The following is a 19866-nucleotide window of genomic DNA, read 5'->3' as shown; positions in this document are numbered from 1 at the left end:
GCCGGCTCGACCGGAGAAATACCACGTTCTCACAGAAAACCGACGTGAAACAGCGCTTGCGCTGTGTTTCGCCGAGTGAGTGAGTTTACCGGAGGCCCAATCCCCTACCCTATTCCCTTCCGTACCCTCCCCTATTCCCTTCCCTTCCCATCCCTACCCTCCCCTATTACCCTATTCCCTCTTAAAAGGCCGGCAACGCACCTGCAGCTCTTCTGATGCTGCGAGTGTACATGGACGATGGAAGTTGCTTTCCATCAGGTGACCCGTTTGCTCGTTTGCCCCCTTATTTCATAAAATAAAATTAAAAAAATATATCCTAATGGTTTTCGGGTAAGTATGTACGTGCGTACAGCTAAAAATAAAACAGCCTGGAGGGCATTTACATAACTTGATTGTCTATTAAGTTGAAAGGTGGGCGACCGAAACAATGTTGTTAGGACCTTGTTATAATATGGCCCTGTTCCCCAATGGGGATTGTCCATTTTTTTTTAATTTTGCTCATTACAAAAACATTTCGAGGAACAAGGTCAGTGATCGTTTTTCTGTATATAAAGAAAAAAATACCCATTAGTTACCTATATTTTTGAACAAATATGTTTAACCTTAGTTTGACCTTCAATGGCGTTAAATAAGCAATAAATTCGACCAACATTACATTTCGAACTTTTGGTAAGCTTTCACATAATGAGAACTTGCATTTGACGAACCAGCCATTATAAATAAGATTGAAAGGAAATTTAAAACACTACAGAAGTCAATTCGCCGCCGATGATGACGTCAGAGCGAAACTTTAAAAAATTATTGAGAAAAAACTAGCCAATGAATTTCAAAATTATTTAATTTATATTTTTAAAATACCCTATTTTAACGAAAAAAAATATAAAAAGTACATGAGATTTTTTTTGGACAATGCCCATTATGATGTTGAAATAGTCCGATTGTTGCTGCGTAGGGTAACCTCAATGAAACCACCACACTGCTGTTGGAACTCGGTTTATTCGAAAGTAACTCAGGCTTATATAGGCTCACATTAGGTTTTCGATAGCGCGATGTAGCGGATTACAAAATTTGTACAGTGCCATCTGTTATCACATCCTATAACTAAAATAACAACTATCGAACTAACAACTTCTATTTAACCTGCCTAAATATGAACCTATACTGGGTGGGATCTTTATAATGTCAATGTTCTCAATTCACAATATTATTTTGTGTACTTATGTCATCTGTCATACCTCTTATTCGTATTAAACATCCCGCCCACCAAAAGGACTCGTTCCTTTTCAAACTTATAAAAAGGGAAAATAGTTAACTTACGTCTTGTTGCTATTACAATTAGTTGTTGAAAATGTTCACTTAGACAAACTAACATCCAAAGTATACATACTAAAATAAATATGAATATAGTTATAGCAATGCCATATCATGGAAATAACAACAATATTACTTATTTACATTAAACATAATATAAGGCAAATTATCTGCTATCAATCTAACTCACAATAAAGTAACGGTAGACACACAAGATATAATGCAAGTAAAAACATAACTCAAATTTAACAAAACTTATTAGGCTTTTCGCAATGAACACAACTTATTATATGGACGTTCACAGATAGTATTTTTGATAACAGGTTTAATACTAACTACTCTGGTAAGGTTGTCTTTACCTGCATGGTTTTAACTACTCTTATCTCATACACAGTCATCTCTAGCTGATGAAATATTTTGATCTCAAATACTACAAAATCAATAACTTCTGGTACAGCATTTTATGGGAAACATTTAAGTATATTATTTAAAGTCACATTAACCATCGTTTGAGTAAGCTTTCATCGCTGAACGCCAGTAAGACGCGTCTCAGTAATCTGGTTCTGAAATTGTAACCAGTGGTTCACCGATCAAAAAGTGATCGGGCGTCAAGGGCATTGGATTATCTATACTCTCACTCAAAAAGTAGATTGGATATACAACTTAAGCGACTTCCACCAGGCTCAAAAAAGGTAAGTGTTGCTAGTACTCTCCCTCTCTCTGACGAGCGAGTCACTAGGCAAAATTGTTTCTCATTGTAAGAAAAAGAACATTGGGTAATATGGCCGCCCACCCTGAACACTCCGTTTCAATGAAAATGGAGGATAGGGGGTGCAGTTGGTTTTTCTTTGTAACACTTCTCGTAGTTCTCCGACAAATTAAATAATCTTGGAAATAAAATGATTGCGCAGCTTTTAGACTTCTATCAAATACTTCGTCCATTTCTTTAACACTTGTATCACTTTTGTTTTAGGTTTCCGACTCTTTTCATGCAGTATAATAATACTCTCTGGATTCACTCAAGTTTGGAAGTCTCAGCTAAACAAATCTTCTTTAGGATAAATTGCCAGCACCGTGGTTGTTCTCGCTTCTATGTCAGGGCTGACATCTATTTTCTTACAGGGAATATCACTCACTTGCATTACGTCTGGAACATACCACCACAAATCGTGCTCTCAGTTCTCTGACCGAAGTACCTCTTGTTCTTGAGGCAGAGTCAGTGGGTTTTGATCTGTGGCAATGTGAATCCAGTGGTCGTATTCTGGTCGAAATTTCGGAAACCTCTTTTATCTTGTGGTCTAACAACTCGGTTCTCTTCGAAGCCAAGCTAAAATTAAAAGTAGAGTGGAATTGGACCAGGCAAATAACTTCTCCTTAGGTATCTTCAATCTGTGAATACCTTAAACAACACCTTTACTCCAATCATAGTTGCACACAACTCAAAATTTGGAATAGTACTAATAAGCTTTTGAACACGTTTGGCTGCAACGATATATATGTAAGTATTACCACTTTACCTCTTAGACTTTAGGTACACGGCTGCAGCATATGCCACCTGAGACACATCAGTGAAAACGTTCAACTCTACGGGATTGTGCTACGTGATCAACATCCATCGTGGTAAGTACTTCCTTAAACTCATCTCTGTTAAATTTGTTCCCTAAGAACTGTCTAGATCTCTTTATTCCGACATCCTTGGATTTATCATACATACACTGTGGATCAGGATCTCGAAAGGGTAATCTCACAACATGTCTGCCTTTAGTAATTCTTGCAGCTGTAGTCTCATCTATTTCTTTACATCTCTTTTCTTCTTTACATAATTTCCTTTCCTTTATGTCTGGCTTTCTCTCGATATCTCGAAACTGTTTCAGCATACTATCTTCTTTTACTTTTAGGTGATAACTAACAGCTCTTGGTGTTTGCTCTCTTGTACGACCTGCATTGCCAGATATGATCCAGCCTAGCTGGGTATTCTGAGCAATCGGACCACTGGGTGATGAATGCTTAAGAAGACCACTTAATAATATTTGACTATAACCCTCTACTCCTAGAATAATGTCTATTTTTCCAGGTGAACCATAACAAGGATCTGCTAAAGGTAAGTGGACAAGATCTGGCCAGTTCAGGATGCAAGCTTTGGAAGATGGAAGAAATGATGTTAATGAATTTAAAACAAATGCATTAATCAATAAAGAAAAGTCACGATTATGAAGTGACTCTATCTCAAAAGTAACAACACTCTTAGATATATTCTCTTTGCTTTGACCTACACCTGATACTAAACTATTAACTGGTTTGCGGTTAAGACCAAGTGATTTCACTACACTCTCAGCAACAAAGGATGTCTCTGAACCTTGATCAATTAACACACGCGCACTTTGACAGTAGCCATTTTGTGATTTAATTCTCACTAAAGCTGTAGGTAACAACACTCTGTTATGCTTTTGGTAATTCTCACTGGCAAAATTAGCTACTACTTTCGTCTCATATTTTGGAGTTTCTCTCTCATGACTGTGAACTGCATCTACTGAGTCGGATGCAGTACCAGTGGATGAAGTTGGCTGGCTGGAAATCACTTGAGGCCGACTTCTCTCATAATGCAGCAGTGTGTGATGCCTCCTACCACAACGTCGGCAACACGTAATTTGATGGCAATTCTTGACGTTGTGGGTAAGTGCAAAACAATTGAAACAAAGCCTCTTGGATTTTATAAACTCTGTTCTCTCTTGGGGAGACTTAGATCCAAATTGTTTGCATTGGTATAACAAGTGTGGTTTCGCGCACATTACGCAGCTTCTCTTATATTGGACAGTTGAAGAATGATGGACTTTAATTTCATTGGACATTGCAAAGCGGCGACCGGACTTGGAATCGGACAACATCTCTAAGGTTCTGAATTTCTTCTCTAAAAATGTAACTAATTCATTCCAGGTTGGGAAATCATCTGACTCTCTTCGGCTTACTTCCGACTCCCACTCCGTTCGTATCTCATAGTCTAGCTTTGAGACGGTGATATAAATAATAATCACATCCCACTTATCCGTCTCAACTCCTAAATTCTGTAGCGATTTCAAACAAACGGCAGTAGTGTCAAGTAAATTCTTAATTGCGGCTGCGGATTCGCTATTTGCGGATTTCAATGAAAATAGCTTTTTCATAACCTCATTGGCATTATATCTCTTATTGCTGTATCGCTTAACTAATTTGTCCCAAGCTTCAGCGTAATTTGATTCGGTAGTCATCATACTTCGCAATAGCATCTCAGGCTCGCCTCTTAAGCCGCACTTCAAATAATGCATCTTTTGCACAGCACTTAAAGAGTCATTGTTATGAATGAGCGAGAGGAACATATCGTGAAAGCTTTGCCACTCTTCGTATGCTCCCGAAAATGTTGGAAGTTGGATTTGGGGTAATTTAACCTCTGGCTTTGCGGGATTACAGCTTTGGTTACATGCAGAAATCGCAGGTGCATCTCTTATCTCACTTCTCTTACTCATGTCTAACTTTAATCTACATTTATATTCGCTGTATGTCTCTTCTACAGTATCATACCACTCTTCTATGAAATAAGGTGTCTGTAATCTCTCGGCCTTAGATACAGTATTCACAATCTTAAAATGGTTTTCTCTAAATTTTGTCCATAATGGTTCTAAAATTTCCAATCTATTGTTTATATAAATCGAAGTTAATTTATCTTTGGCTGTTTTTTTATAGTTAGTAAAACCTTTCTTTATGAGTGTACTGATTTCCTTTTGCTCTGGTAAAAGTGACTCCATTATGTCAATCGCAATAGCGCCAAAATACTACTGTCATAAACTTCACGGAAGACAATTCGCACAGCTCATATAACTGACAAGCCACTTAACTTGAAGAGTATCTTATTTACAATCTACTTACGGTCTATTGTCCTTGCACCTACTACTCACTGCAATCCGAGGGTCCTGTCACTTGCACTCACTAGTCACTATTCACTTGGGTCCTGTCCACTCACTATTCACTGGGTTCCTACCTTGTCCGCCGAACTCACTATTCACTTCACTTCTTCACTGTCCACTACACTTACTACTCACTCACTTAGTTCCCTGGTTTCGGCACCATATGTTGCTGCGTAGGGTAACCTCAATGAAACCACCACACTGCTGTTGGAACTCGGTTTATTCGAAAGTAACTCAGGCTTATATAGGCTCACATTAGGTTTTCGATAGCGCGATGTAGCGGATTACAAAATTTGTACAGTGCCATCTGTTATCACATCCTATAACTAAAATAACAACTATCGAACTAACAACTTCTATTTAACCTGCCTAAATATGAACCTATACTGGGTGGGATCTTTATAATGTCAATGTTCTCAATTCACAATATTATTTTGTGTACTTATGTCATCTGTCATACCTCTTATTCGTATTAAACACCGATATTAGTCTAGATAATACATTGGAGTATTCATTACCAGTATAATAGATAATATCGTACACGGCCTTATTATAATTTATAATTATAACAGACACGGCGAACACAGAAGATCGTTATGCAGGATTTGGACGTTTATTGTATTCTGTTTGTATTCTGTTCTATTGTATCGAGGCCGAGGGTACAAGCGTGGATCAATGGCTTGACCCCTCATTATTGTTTGTCGATTGATATAAATGTCACCTGCTCCAGAAAGTGGGTTTTTCATAAAAAAAGTATTTATTTATTTACATTAAGGACACCAAACAGTACATACATATCTTATTATCATATCTGTTCATTATTATTATTATTATTACTATTATTTTATTAGTTTTATTGTTAGAAGTACATGTTGACATAATATTACATTCATGGTTGTGCACGTCCTATCTGCTATCCTTATCCAATCTCTCTCCGTAGGGCTGCTGGAAGAGATTTCTATTAGAAATAAGCAGATCCTTTGTGTCGTCTTGCTGTGTAAATCATTGTTTTGGTAATATTTCTTGTGCACAATAAATCATTAAATAAAAAAAAATACATTAAAACCTTGTTAAACACAATAATATTACCTGATTTGTATCGATGCATATACCTTAACAGGCGACACAGCATTCACGATTATAGCTCTAAAAAATATACAATATAAAAATTGATTTTTTAACTAAACACAATTAAATCGATAAAATATGATTATGATTTAAATAAAATTACATGCAAATTAATTATAACAGAATTAACAAACTAAATATCATAATAATAAATAACTATTAATAAGTATTTCATTGTTATGTGGTTATGCTAATGATGTCGAATACAGGAAGCTTCTTAGATCGAGAAAATATTATTATAATTTATATAGAGTAGAGTGAGCTTTATTCGTGAAAACATATTGCGATTTCAAAGCAAATTAGGTATGCCTTTTTCGTCTTATTTGTAAGAAATATTATAAAACATTGCACTCCGTAACGCTACTGCGGTTAGCCGGCAGCGTCAATGCTGTTTCACATAATGAATTATTCATTTGCTGTAAGACTCATTCACTAATGAGACGTTATTTGCTTGTTTGCGGAACAAACCCGGCGAGAATAACCAGTGTAAGAAACATGAAGGTGTACATCGGTATTTGGTGTACAAAGGTAATTTCATAGGGCGCCACAACACTACGTTGCGGCGTCGCAACTTGCATCGTGAAAGGCGCCGCCGACCGCATAAACGCAAACAGCATAAAGTAACACTCATCGCATTGCTGTCCAATGTTGTCCATGGCAAAAATTAATTATTTCGAAACTTTCCTATACCACATGGATAACGCCTTCCACTGTTCAGAACCAAGCCCCGTTTCTCTTAAAAAAAACTCGCCTTCAGAAACAAACCCCATTTCTCTTAAAAGAAATTTGTCTTCAGAAACAAACCCCATTTCTGTTTAAAAAAATCGTCTTCAGAAACAAACCCCATTTCTCTTAAAGAAACTCGTACATAAATCAAGCATAATTTCCAGAAAATCTACGAGTTGCAATCCGCCATAGTCGACACGGCTCTCATGCGCGACATGGACCTCCACTACCATAGCTTCAGCGTAACCACCAAGAGGGTGCGGGAAGACAACGCACACTTCCACTTCCTCCTGGAGCCTGCTGCGGGGGACTGGCTATTGTCCTCCGCGGGGGTGGAGCTGGTGGAGAGAAGCTCTAATGCGTCTGTGGTGGTGGTGCAGTACCATGATCTGGTTTCGCGACTGCCCTCGCTGAGGAGAGCTGTTGAGTTCAAGTAAGTGATATAGGAGAACAAAATATCTGTAGACTCGGCTTCGATGCGCGTGGTCGCATATTTATCAGCACGCACGCCCTACGCGCCGCATTTTAGAATTCGTTGTATGAAATGATAGGAAACTTCGCAGTTCGCACATTCGTCCGCACCGTACGCGCCGCATTTCGTGTACATTTCGTGTCAAAAGAGCCAATATTAGATACAATGGTGGCATAGAATACTATAACATTAACTCTATATGCCCGTTTTGCTCGTTTTCTGATCATATTCACAAACAAAACTTGAAATAACTAAAGTAAGGAATTCATTGAATTAACGCTAAGCTTAGTAGTGTAACTTTATCGGACCATTAACTCATCTAATTCCTTTACTTTCTTGTTTGTATTTTTATGGACGGCTTCTTAATTATAAAAGTGGATCCTTTAGTTTTTCCAACAAATCCTCTTGAAGCTTGTTCCGTTGGAAATACTTCATCTGTTCGTATTTCAAATTTTCAATTGGAAGTTTGAAATAAAAGTTTTATAACGAGCACCATCGGGATGCAACCGGTGTCAGTGAGCAGATAGTAAAAACTAAAAAGTTTGCTTTGGTCCAACTATTGTTACCGCATTGCATAATATTATGATATTTCAAACAAGGACATTAAAATAGTTTTTTATAAGTTTATTTACTTATTTCTATTTATGTATTCGTAAAAATAGGTATTCCTACTAGTGCATCTCAAATTAATATTGATAAAAATCCAAAAAGGACCTCAAGGAGTTGGTAACACCAAAACATCGATCCTGCTGTTTTGGTGCTTGAGCAAATATAGGCTAAAGTAAATATATGATGTTAGTCGTAACTTGGCAATAACCAGGGTTATTATCAATGATGTTTGTCGCAGCTTGGCAATAACCAGGGTTATTTATAGGGGCGGGCGGGAGCTTGAGTACCGCCCATCATCAGCGCACGTGCAGCTGGCGACGGGCGGCGCGGACCCCGCAGCGCCGCACACCGTCACGCTGCTCTTTGTACACGCCAAGAACTATACTGCGTTGGGTAAGTGGTGGCGTTGTCAGCTAAGATAGCTACATGTATAATATAAGATAGTATAGTATAGCTAAGTATATAAGAAAGTAAAAAGCTGTCAAAATAAGTGCATTTGATACCTGATGGGTTTTGGTGTCTGTCAGTATTTTGTCTGTGTCGAATCTACGGCTATGTCCTTGAAAACCCTCATCCTTTTGCCAAGCAAAAGCCTTTGGTACTGTGATTTCTGAAAACACAAGTGCCTATTTCAGAACTGACCGCATTAGCTGTGGCTATAATACTCCAACTACAAAGGAAATTTTGCTATTGACATCTGTCCTCTCTAAATTTTTACTTCAATCAGCCCAACGAACTACGTCAAAACACGCGAGCTACAATACTGAATACGATGTGTTGATGTGTGATAGCAACAGCTTCTGTAACCTATTTCGGAACAGCCCCAAGGTTTCTGTATCATGTGACCAATTTATTAGGCGAATAATACGTGGTAGAGTTAATTAATAAACGTAGATCACCTACGCACCCGTACCGTACATAGTGATTGACGTAGTCCTACGCACACGCTGTTTATCGCCAGGATAATCTATCAATTTCAAGTTTATGACTAGAATACATTTTCCACCTAAGCTCTCCATACCTGGAATGAATTAACCGCTCGTTGTTTATAGCAGTAGATCCTTTTTCCAAGGTTTTCTCAAAAGTGATTTGATCTAGTCGCAAAGGAAGGATCTTCGCGCAGTTACTCTAGACTCTAGAGTTAGATACTTAAGTATACTTATACCTTGATGAATGATTAATATAAAAGTTGTGTAAATCAATATAATAATTATAAGAACTAAGTAAATACATCATAAATTTTGTTGGTTATGGTTATGAATTATGATCATTGATCGTGCATTATTATAACTTTGTTGGGTTATCATTATTGCATACACTACTAATACGTCACACTTGTCTTACCAGTAGGGACGATATGATAGCACACCAGTACAATATAGCGTCGGATTAATGACGTCACAAGCACTGGCCAGTATACTGAGCTATTTCGGAACACTATCTAAGGAGTCCCCCCCTTAGTGTTCCGAACACAAAACTGCGTGTAGGAACACAAAACTGCGAATTCGCATCGCATCGTAATGTCATTTTTATCATGTATTTTGTCGCAGATATTTGCTATGCGATGCGAATTCGCAGTTATGTGTGGGAGCTTTAAATAAGACATTTCCCTCAGAGTCAAAGCTGGCGTGCGCGGTGCGGACGGTGGCCGAGCCGCGCGTGTGGAACACGGCGGCGTGCGAGGCGCGCGTACCGGAGCCGTCGCACGTGGCGTGCCGGTGTCGCGGCCTCGGCACGTACGCGCTACTCACCGTCGCTAGTTCTACCCTGGTGAGTATTAGACTGGCCATAGGCGGACCGCAAGTTGCAGTCGGGACCGACTGCTCTAGAGCGGTCGCGTTGAAGTCATACACGATCGCACCATGCTGTAGACCATACATACTTTTGTTGTTCGACCACACGGCGAAACTGGACCGCAGAGCGACAACTCCGACCGCTCAAGAACAGTTCGAGTTGTCCGTGTATTGCGGATATTATGAATTTAGTATGGAAACACAGATCGCCGTGTGGCAACAGCATCTTGCAGTCGGTCTCGACTGCAAGATGCGGTCCGTTTATGGCCGGCGGCATTATAGTGTTTGATGAGGCAGGGGCATTTGGTCAAGTTTCGAACTTCGATCGCAGGCTGTCTAACTTCAGAAACTGTCAAATACGCGAGTGAGACTGCTGATAAATTTATAGCCTGCAGTCGAAACGACATTCGTTCTTTGATAATCGGGCCCCTGGTCTCAGCTAAAAAGAGAGTCCTCGAGCCGAGAACTCTTTTTTTAGCTGGGAATTAATGAAAATAAAGAGAGAACATTTACTCGATCAGATCACATTAGCAGACATCGGACCAGCCAGCCTGTGGCCTCACAAATTTGGAGACTAGTTTCGGTCACCGACCTCACTTAAATTGCACAGATCGAGATTCACCATTTTAAATTAAATTAGACAATATTTTGACAAACTTTTTGTAATCTCTATAGATTCATACATTGATTATTATCCTTTGAATTTAGGTCGTATCTACAAAATTTGCATGTAAATTACCATCAAAACTTAGATACAGGCTGTTTCTCCAGTCTCGTAGAGCTAGAATATGTATGCCAGTAAATAATTAATCGAAATTTACATAACAAATAACGATTATTATCATAAAGCATGAATAATGTAGACGAAGCAGCGCCTGGGGACGGACTACACTCATTTATAATTTACTACAACAACTTTGACTGTTAAATATGCTTTTAGGCTGTTTGAATTTCATTTATTTCGCTAAATAGTTTGCTTATAATTAAAAGGACTTGGAATTAAACAAAGTTACGTTTGCGTCGAGTATAATCGACGCAAACAACTGCCACGAGAATTTGGGAGCCAAAAGAACAATTTATTTTATTAGTTTAAATTTCGTTGCTCGGCAAAGGCTTGTTGCACGGCTTAGGGCCGGGACACAAAAACACGGCACGACGTCGTACGACGTCGTACGGCGCCGTGTCGTGAGAATCCACGACGCGCGTCGTAAAAAACCACGGCACGGCGCCGTACGGCGTCGTACGACGTCGTGCCGTAGAAACTCACGTAGAAATTCAAGATGAGTTTCTAAGACGCGACGTCGTAAGACGGCGTACGGCGCCGTGCTGTGGTTTTTTACGACGCGCGTCTTGGATTCTCACGACACGGCGCCGTACGACGTCGTACGACGTCGTGCCGTGTTTTTGTGTCCCGGCCCTTAGCCAACGTTTCTTACTTCTGCACACTTAGCATAACCTGTGGCAACCATAAAAGTTTCTTTGCGGAAAAAGCCTAATTGTGAGCCACATCAAAGTCACTTTTGTAAACCAAAATGTTTTCTTTTGTCCCTTAAAATTGTCAGTACTTCTATTTTTTCGCGTTACTAAGTATAATGCTTCTGCATAATCTTGTCACCAATTAAGGGATCTGTCCCTTTTTATATCATAAAATTCAATTCCATCCTCAATCCCAAACCTAACAGTACCGCTGGATTTGCCAGCACTATTGCAATTAGAAATTACAGCATTATCCGGCTGTTCAATCGATATCCAATCGTAATTCAAACGTTTGCCTGTTGATCGAGCGCCGTGCGCGGATTACGCCGGATTTGCATATTTTTGTTGGTAATCTCCGTGTGTCGACTGAATCCTGATCACTTCATTATGAGCCACAATGGAGGTTGTTAGCTCAAAAGGGTAAAAAGACCTTAGCAGGGGATAATTCAGTCCTAAGGCTTTCCAGAGGCTTTGAATTTAAATAGCCGTTGTCTAAGTAAGGTCATCGTTATGATAATAGCTGTTTTCAATGTATCTTATCCAATATAAAAACTGCTATTTAAAAATATCGCACTGTTGGGTGTGCTAAAAAGCAAGTGGTAATATTTTTTGAGAACATGCATTTGCTTTTAACGCTAGCTGAAATGATTCCCGTTTACTCAGAGGCTTGGAAACTTTTATAATACAATTTAATTCTTCGTCTTACGTGTTTGCTGACCTACAATATTATATAGGAACTGCAGATCTGCACTATATTATCTATGTAAATACGTCCAACCAAAATCTGGTGCCCATTACGGGTTTAAATCAACGCTAAATAATGTATACTAAATAGTGGTTTGAAACATGTTTGGTGTTTGAATTAAACAATGCTGATCTACTCGTAGTACGTCAAAATCTGATGATACTGGCGTGTGATTTTGGAACGTAGTTCCTTAATCCTTATTTTATTAAAATGAGCATTAACCCTACCTGATGTAATAGCGGAATGTACCAGAATAATCCTGGAAGACAGGATACTAGAAATGGCAGAAGTCCTATCTGGGGACCCCGAATCCAGCATGGACTGGGACATATTCGCGAAATCTATCAACTACTCGTGGGTCAATGGGGTTCCTGAATGTGGGAAGACAACTTGGATCATTAATAACTTCAATGAGGAAACAGACGTTATAATAACAACGACAATCGAAGCAGCCGAGCGCTACGAACTGGCAACAAAGTTAAAGATAAAGTTCGTACCATGGCCTCTTTGCTGGTAAATGGGACAAAAGGAACCTACAAACGGTTGATAGTTGACGAGGCCCTCATGAACCATTTCGGCTCAATCGTCATGGCGAATCAGTTAACAGGCGCCAATGATGTCATCCTCATTGGAGATATTAACCAACTTCCGTTTATAGAGCGTGAAAACCTCTTTAAACTTAATTACACTCGTCCAAACCTGGTAACCAGCATCACCCAGGAGTTGTCTTGCACACACAGGAGCCCTATGGATGTGGCATACGCCTTAAGCATGGTCTATAATAACATCTATTCATCGAAGGAAATTTTGCGGTCCCTAAAGCTAATGAAGTATACAGGAGCGAGAATACCTAAAACCGATCTAAATACCCTGTATCTTGTCCACACACAAGAGGAGAAAGCAGCCCTCACTAATACAGGCTATGGATCGGGAACGGACTCTCGCGTCGTCACAATCCATGAAGCTCAGGGATTAACGAGTCCTTCGGTGATCATCATACAGACCAAGTCCCGAAAGCTGGCAATCCATGACAGCGTTCCTCATACAGTTGTAGCTATATCCCGGCACACTAACACCTGTGTCTATTACACTGACACTGATGGAGACGCTGTAGCAAGCTTCATAAAAGAGCCACGGAGGTGTCAACCGAACGCATAAAAGACTACAACATAAAAATGGCTATAAAAGACAGGAACGATAAAGTCCTAAAGCCACATAGCGGGTAGATTCGACACAGAACGATATCTCTTTAACACCCTAGAAACTCCACCCAGCTTGAGTGACCCCTCTCCACCAAGCCAATGTCACAACATCTAAATGCAAAGGGTGGAGCAGCATAAAATCTAAGGAAATCGGAAAATGTCGGATCTACTGGCCGCCACACCGACTGGGACCTCACCGTTCAAAACATTAATATTATTATTATGTAATTTATAAAACAATAAATATATATTTATTTATTATATGTATATATTATAGTCTATTCTATTAAGTATATATATACACACATATATATATATATATATATTACTTAAAAAAAAGTGTCCATGGCGTGATGGACTACAATTAATTAAAATTTATAATATTATTTCAATTATCCTTGGTGCGAAAAATCTAAATAATAAAATAACAAAAAAAGGATATGAACGAACAGTCCATAGACGGCCCCAATTTTATAAATTAAAAAAAAAACCCTACCTGATGCATTGCCAGAATCCAGTAGCTGATGCTTGCAAATTCACACTTACACTCCGATTTCCACTTAGACGGACGCGGAAAAGGACTTGCGTGGTGTAGTGAAAATAACCGTGGGCCTGGGTGGGGCCATGTGCCTGGTGTCTGCCGTGCTGCAGCTCCTCAGCCTGATCCCCACGAGGAAGTCGCAGCTGCCCGTGCTGCTGAAGGCTGTGACTGCCGGCACCCACTCCGCGGCGGTTATTAGTCTACTTGACTGTGATACTAGACAGGTGAGTTATACCTAAAGGTATCCCTTACTTTAATAGTTGCAAATGATTTCTCTACATTTTGGTCACATAATTTTTCTTTAACTCTGGGGGTGTCATGACTCATGTTATGATAATTTATTTTGTACATAGCCCTGTAAATAAACCTTGAATTTTATTCAAATCTGAGGGTGACTAATCTTCAAGATGAGGTTAATGATGATTACGTTGACCATAATGATATTGATGAAGCAGGCGTGTAGGCGAGGTGTGTGCCTATGATATTTAAATATATTTTTAACTCTAAAGGAGACTGATTATGGAAGATGAGGGTAACACTTACAATTATTATGTTATGATTGTCCAGGAGGAGGCATGCGGGACGGCTCTGGGCTGGGTGTGCGCGGCGTGCTGGTGCGCGGGGTGCGCGGCGCTGTGCGCGCAGCCGCTACTGCTGCAGGCGGAGCTGGCCGGCCGCGCGCAGGCCGCCTCCTCCGTGGGGTTGCTGGCAGGTACTGTCCTATAGCACCTTTAAGGATGGGCTACACAATGCAAGCAGCTGAAGCTGAGAAGTGAGCTGTTACTGTGCCTGTATACTCGCACGAGAGCAACTCGGCTCGCCTCCCTGGGTCACACTTTGCGAGCTGTTGAGTGAATCAGTTCTAATAATTGATTCACTCGCACATGAAAGTAACTCGCGTGGTGCGGTCACACGGTGCAAGTTGCACCGTAATAACTGACTAGGCCAGCTCGCATGTCAGCTTGCACCGTGTAACCCAGGCATTAGTAGGTCACTGGATATGCCTGCCAGCAGCCAAGCTATCGAAATAGGTGTCGCAAGTGAAATTTATTGGCTGCTGGTGAATAGTGTTTAGTTGTAGCTCTTAGTTGGTCAGTAGTCGATGGCATGTGATGAGTGATGACTCAAAGTATGATCCAAACTGCGACTAGGCGTAGCAAGGACCTTCGAGTTGTATGCTGATGATTTATTTATTTATTTACAGTTAATTAAAACGAGTGACCCCAATTACATTAATTAACCTAAAACTAACACATTAATAATACACATTGATAGTAATTAAAAACTAATAATAATAATAACAACTTAACTAATAGACAACGGTAGAAGCTCTTTCATACTTTCCCTCGCAGAATTTCACACATACTTTCTTTATTTCCATCCACTTGTCAGCAAAAATGAATGAATGATATTATAAAGTTTTGTGTTTGTCTAACAGTTTTGTAAATTATAGCTCCAGCAGAAAGTTTAAGAACATAAAGCTGGTGCACATTTTCAAAACTAAAACCTATCAACCATATCGATTGTAATCCGGCCGCGTGTTTTGATTGAATTTAAATATTTTTCAAGAATAAAAATGTTTATTCACTAATAGTTTGTATAAATATTCGTATTAATTATATTTCAGTGTTATAAAATAAACGAAAACATCAGTTCAAAAATAATTTTACTACGAAACAAAGATAAATTAATATTACCTTTACCATCCAATTAAAAAGTCAAGCCGTTCACAGTAGATTTAATAACAATCCGCATTAATTAAATATAAATCAAAAGGTGTGTGCACACTGGTGTGTCTGACCGCGCGGCTGTGGGGCGGGTCGCCGCTGCTGCTGGGCTCGGGCGCGCAGGCGGTGTGCGCGGCGGGCTGTGCGCTGCTCACCGCGCTCGGCGTGGCGCTCGCTCTTTGCGCCGCGCTGCGTCTCCGCACCATCACTAGTAAAGTACCGGCGGAGAGGCGAACATATCTCAAAGAAAGGTATGTTATGGGACTTGAATTTTTTTAACTTCAATTATGTTTTATTTTATTTTTTCACCTACTACAAAAAAGAGGAGGTTTCTCAATTCGATTGTGCTTTTTTTAAATGTTCGTTAGCAGATAACTTCGTCGTTTAGAAAACGATTTTGATAAGGAAATAGTGTTTAAGATTGGATTTTTTTTGTTGAAATTGTTTGAAATAAATCCGGGGTAACTTGCAATAAAAAGTTTACAATCTGAAAATTGGGATATTTTTATACGTTCGCCTTTTTGAAACAAAACAAAGCATTGATGGGACTGATTGTAAACTTGGGAATTCTGTAATTAAATTTTGTAACTGCGTCGAGACTCGAGAGTCGAGATTGATCTCGTTTTGCATATTGAGCTTGTTACGTTGTGTGTTGAAGTGACAAAAAAGTATTGTGTATTTTTCACACTTTGTTGTAATTTTCTTTTTGAACTGCTCTCGCCTAAAATTTTGCGCGATCAGCGTTATACCTTCTTTCCTGTTTTGTTAAGCAATTTTTTATGTTAGTTTCTCTTTTGCGTAAAAATCACTGAATTAATTTTGATGAAATTTAAAATGATCGTACAATAATTAGTTTTGGTGTAGGCACCTTAGACGTTCGGAATTTTTTTGTAAAAAAATTATTCTTTATTTTGATTTAGATTGACACATTGGCTTTTTTGTAGAGGTCGGGTGGTCAGCCAGACGCTGGCGCTAGTGGCGACGACGACGGCGGTGCAGGCGGCGGGCGTGGCGTACGCGCAGCCCGGCTCGCGCCGCCTGCCGCACGTCGCCGCGCTCTCCGCAGCGGCGCTCGCCAATGTGAGTACACCTTTATTTACAGCGATGGAGTTACGAGAATTTTCAATGATCAAGTTTCATTTGAGCAGATTTTCGTTGAACAGGGGTTAAATATTGCATAAGCTCTATAAAAATAAAGAAGGCAGACATACGAAATACTAAGAACAATAGGGATGAAACAACTACATACATCCACTCGAACTAACAGTTCAGGGATAAAGTCATCCCAAGTGAGTCTTTATCTGCAGCAGGTATTTCTGCCAGATCACCTTATTGTGTGTGTATTATATTTTATAATCGTACTATATCGTGCAGTTCCGAAGAGCTCTTGTGTTATGCCCAGATAACTAATTACCAGGGCCGGATTTATATTTTTTATGAGTATAGGCCACTTTAATTTTGCCGCCCTTATGTACGAGCTCTGCCACCATCCTTGGACGCTGCGGCCCCCTTAGGACGCCACAGGATGCTGCCGCCCCATAGGCCATGGCAGTCCCTATAGATAAATCCAGAGCTGCTAATTACTCTGTATTATAGGAATATCTAGGAAAGGTATGTCCAGGTAAACTAACCAAGTATATCCTCAGGGCGTGGCGATGCTGATCTGCTACATCGTGCAGGACGAGGAGTGCCTACGGTCGGCACGCCGGCTGCTCACCACGGACTGGGGCAACTCGCCGGTCGAGACCTCTCTCAGTCGTAAGTATATACTTACTTAGGGGGAACAGTACCATTAGGCTAGCCTTGAGTATTTTATACTCAGAGGTATCTTCACGAAAGGGCTAACCTAGAGGCAGTGGTGGCCTTAGGGGGTGGCCAACGGAGCGATCACCCGGGGCCTCGCTCTTGCAGGGGTCTCGCGTCAAGCAAAAGGTCACAAAGTGGCATTTTATTTGAATTTTTGGCGGTGAGGTCTCGGTGTCGGCGGCGGTGGACAGACGGCTAAAGGGCCGCGCAAAGACCTGCCGCCCGGGGCCTCGCAATGGCTAAGGCCGCGACTGTGTTTTTCACACTGGCAGTTTGCAGGTTGCGGTCGCATTATACTCTTGTTTCTAGAACATAAGCAGCTGGATGGCGATATCGCATCGCACACTAAAATGTAGGGTGTATAAAAGTGCACTGACATCTCAAAATATCTCCAGAATCAAAATGTTAAACTGAGCCATGACATTGAAATAGTGACCAACGCCAAAATCCAGTGAACCTGGTGGCCGCTAAAGTACCAATTTAAACATACCAAGTAGTATGTATGTATGTAATTATTTTATCTTATGTCGTATCATTTATGGACTCTTGAATCAAATTATTTCCCTGTCCATGCGCTGATATAATCAAAAAATATTTGTGTTGATCTAGAATGTCGGACGAATGTTTTTAGTTTAGCCGCCTTTGAACAAATCAACTGAATATGCCATTCAATTTATTTTGTCCCAGATTATTTTATTTGGCTTTTGCTTTATTGCTTTTATGTTTGATTTCATTTTCTATTTTCGTTTCGATTTTTAGATTATTTTTTCCGACTGCCTAAAAACTAAAAAGGTCTTTCAAAAAAGCTGTTTCACAATCTTCTACTGTAAATGTCGGGAAGTTTATTTAAAAGTTTTGTTACTGTTTTCTTTAAGTATATTGAATACGAAGCTAGAAATAAAAAAAACAAAATTGACTCAAAATATCGTGACACTTAGGGCCCCCGAAACGGTCAAACGGTTTGACTCAAACACGTAAATTTTGGTTTGACTCAAACCATTTTGATCGTTTACAAAGCATGTTTGAACGGTTTGTCAAACATTTACGTGTTTGAAGCATGTTTGATGAAATTTCATATTTTCGTTGTGTTTGACGCGCCGTTTGATCGTGTTCCGACGCGTTTGAAGGTTTGAACAAACCCGGCTTAGTTTAGTGCTGGATTATGAAGAAGTAAAAAAGAAAGAATCTGTAGTTTCTAGCACTTTCTGTACCTATGTGAAGTTAGCAACCGAGTTCAAGGTAAATGATTTTTATATATGTCATTCGATTGTACCCGGAGTGTACCCGATTGTACCGCAATTAAAATCGTTTGTACCTCAATAGGGTAGAAATGGGGGGGGTGGTAAAATTTGCTTAGCAACCGACATAAAGATACCGGAATTTTAATGATGCCATCTGGAAGAGTATCGTTTGTACCGGATTGTACCCGTTTTTAAAGTTAATTTTTTTTTTGATTTTACGAAAAAAAAACAAAAAAATTTTTTTTCCCTAAAAATAAGGCTTTGTACGGAGTAGAAGGAAAGAAAGTATATAAAGCAGTTCAAATGTGTAAAAGAAGTTATTTTTTGAGGTAGATTCGTTCGGTCTTGACGAATTTTCCAATATCTTACTATAAAAGTCGGAGTTATATTTTGCAGTTTTTTTGTCGTTTGTACCTCGCCAAAACAGAAAGATTATAAAAGAAGTTACTATTCACTTTAAATTCACACAAAATTTTTTGAGACAACAACGACAGAAATTCGATCGGTCTTGACGAATTTTCGAATATCTTACTATAAAACTCGGAGTCAAATTTTGCAACTTTTGTCGTTTGTACCTCGCCAAAACAGAAAAATTATTAAAGAAGATACTATTCACTTCATATTTACACAAAAAAATTTGAGGTACAAACGATTTTTCATATAGTAACAACGTCAGAGATTCGATCGGTCTTGATGAATTTTCGAATATCTTACTATAAAACTCGGAGTCAAATTTTGCAAATTCTATCGTTTGTACCTCGCCAAAACCGAAAGATTATAAAAGAAGATACTATTCACTTCATATTTACACTAAAAAATTTGAGGTACAAACGATTTTTCATATAGTAACAACGTCAGAGATTCGATCGGTCTTGACGAATTTTCGAATATCTTACTATAAAACTCGGAGTCAAATTTTGCAACTTTTGTCGTTTGTACCTCGCCAAAACAGAAAAATTATTAAAGAAGATACTATTCACTTTATATTTACACAAAAAAATTTGAGGTACAAACGATTTTTCATATAGTAACAACGTCAGAGATTCGATCGGTCTTGACGAATTTTCGAATATCTTACTATAAAACTCGGAGTCAAATTTTTCAAATTTTATCGTTTGTACCTCGCCAAAACCGAAAGATTATAAAAGAAG

At 39.3% G+C, this 19866-nt stretch overlaps 1 protein-coding gene across 2 annotated transcripts in view; it reads left to right on the top strand.

Moving 5' to 3' along the window:
• Positions 1-19866, top strand: part of LOC121726700 — a 222231-nt gene that overhangs the window by 184912 nt on the left and 17453 nt on the right. For both annotated transcript variants that reach the window (XM_042114190.1, XM_042114188.1), the window contains exons 16-23: positions 7268-7536; positions 8450-8577; positions 9800-9954; positions 13965-14165; positions 14509-14653; positions 15718-15919; positions 16613-16748; positions 17315-17426. In XM_042114190.1, the coding sequence (XP_041970124.1) occupies positions 7268-7536; positions 8450-8577; positions 9800-9954; positions 13965-14165; positions 14509-14653; positions 15718-15919; positions 16613-16748; positions 17315-17426 (1348 nt within the window). The remainder of the gene's footprint in view (positions 1-7267; positions 7537-8449; positions 8578-9799; positions 9955-13964; positions 14166-14508; positions 14654-15717; positions 15920-16612; positions 16749-17314; positions 17427-19866) is intronic.

This window comes from Aricia agestis, chromosome 4, assembly GCF_905147365.1.
Source record: "Aricia agestis chromosome 4, ilAriAges1.1, whole genome shotgun sequence".
NCBI lineage: Eukaryota > Metazoa > Arthropoda > Insecta > Lepidoptera > Lycaenidae > Aricia > Aricia agestis.
The sequence above is the reverse complement of the archived record's forward strand: the minus strand, read 5'-3'. Positions and strand labels throughout refer to the sequence as shown.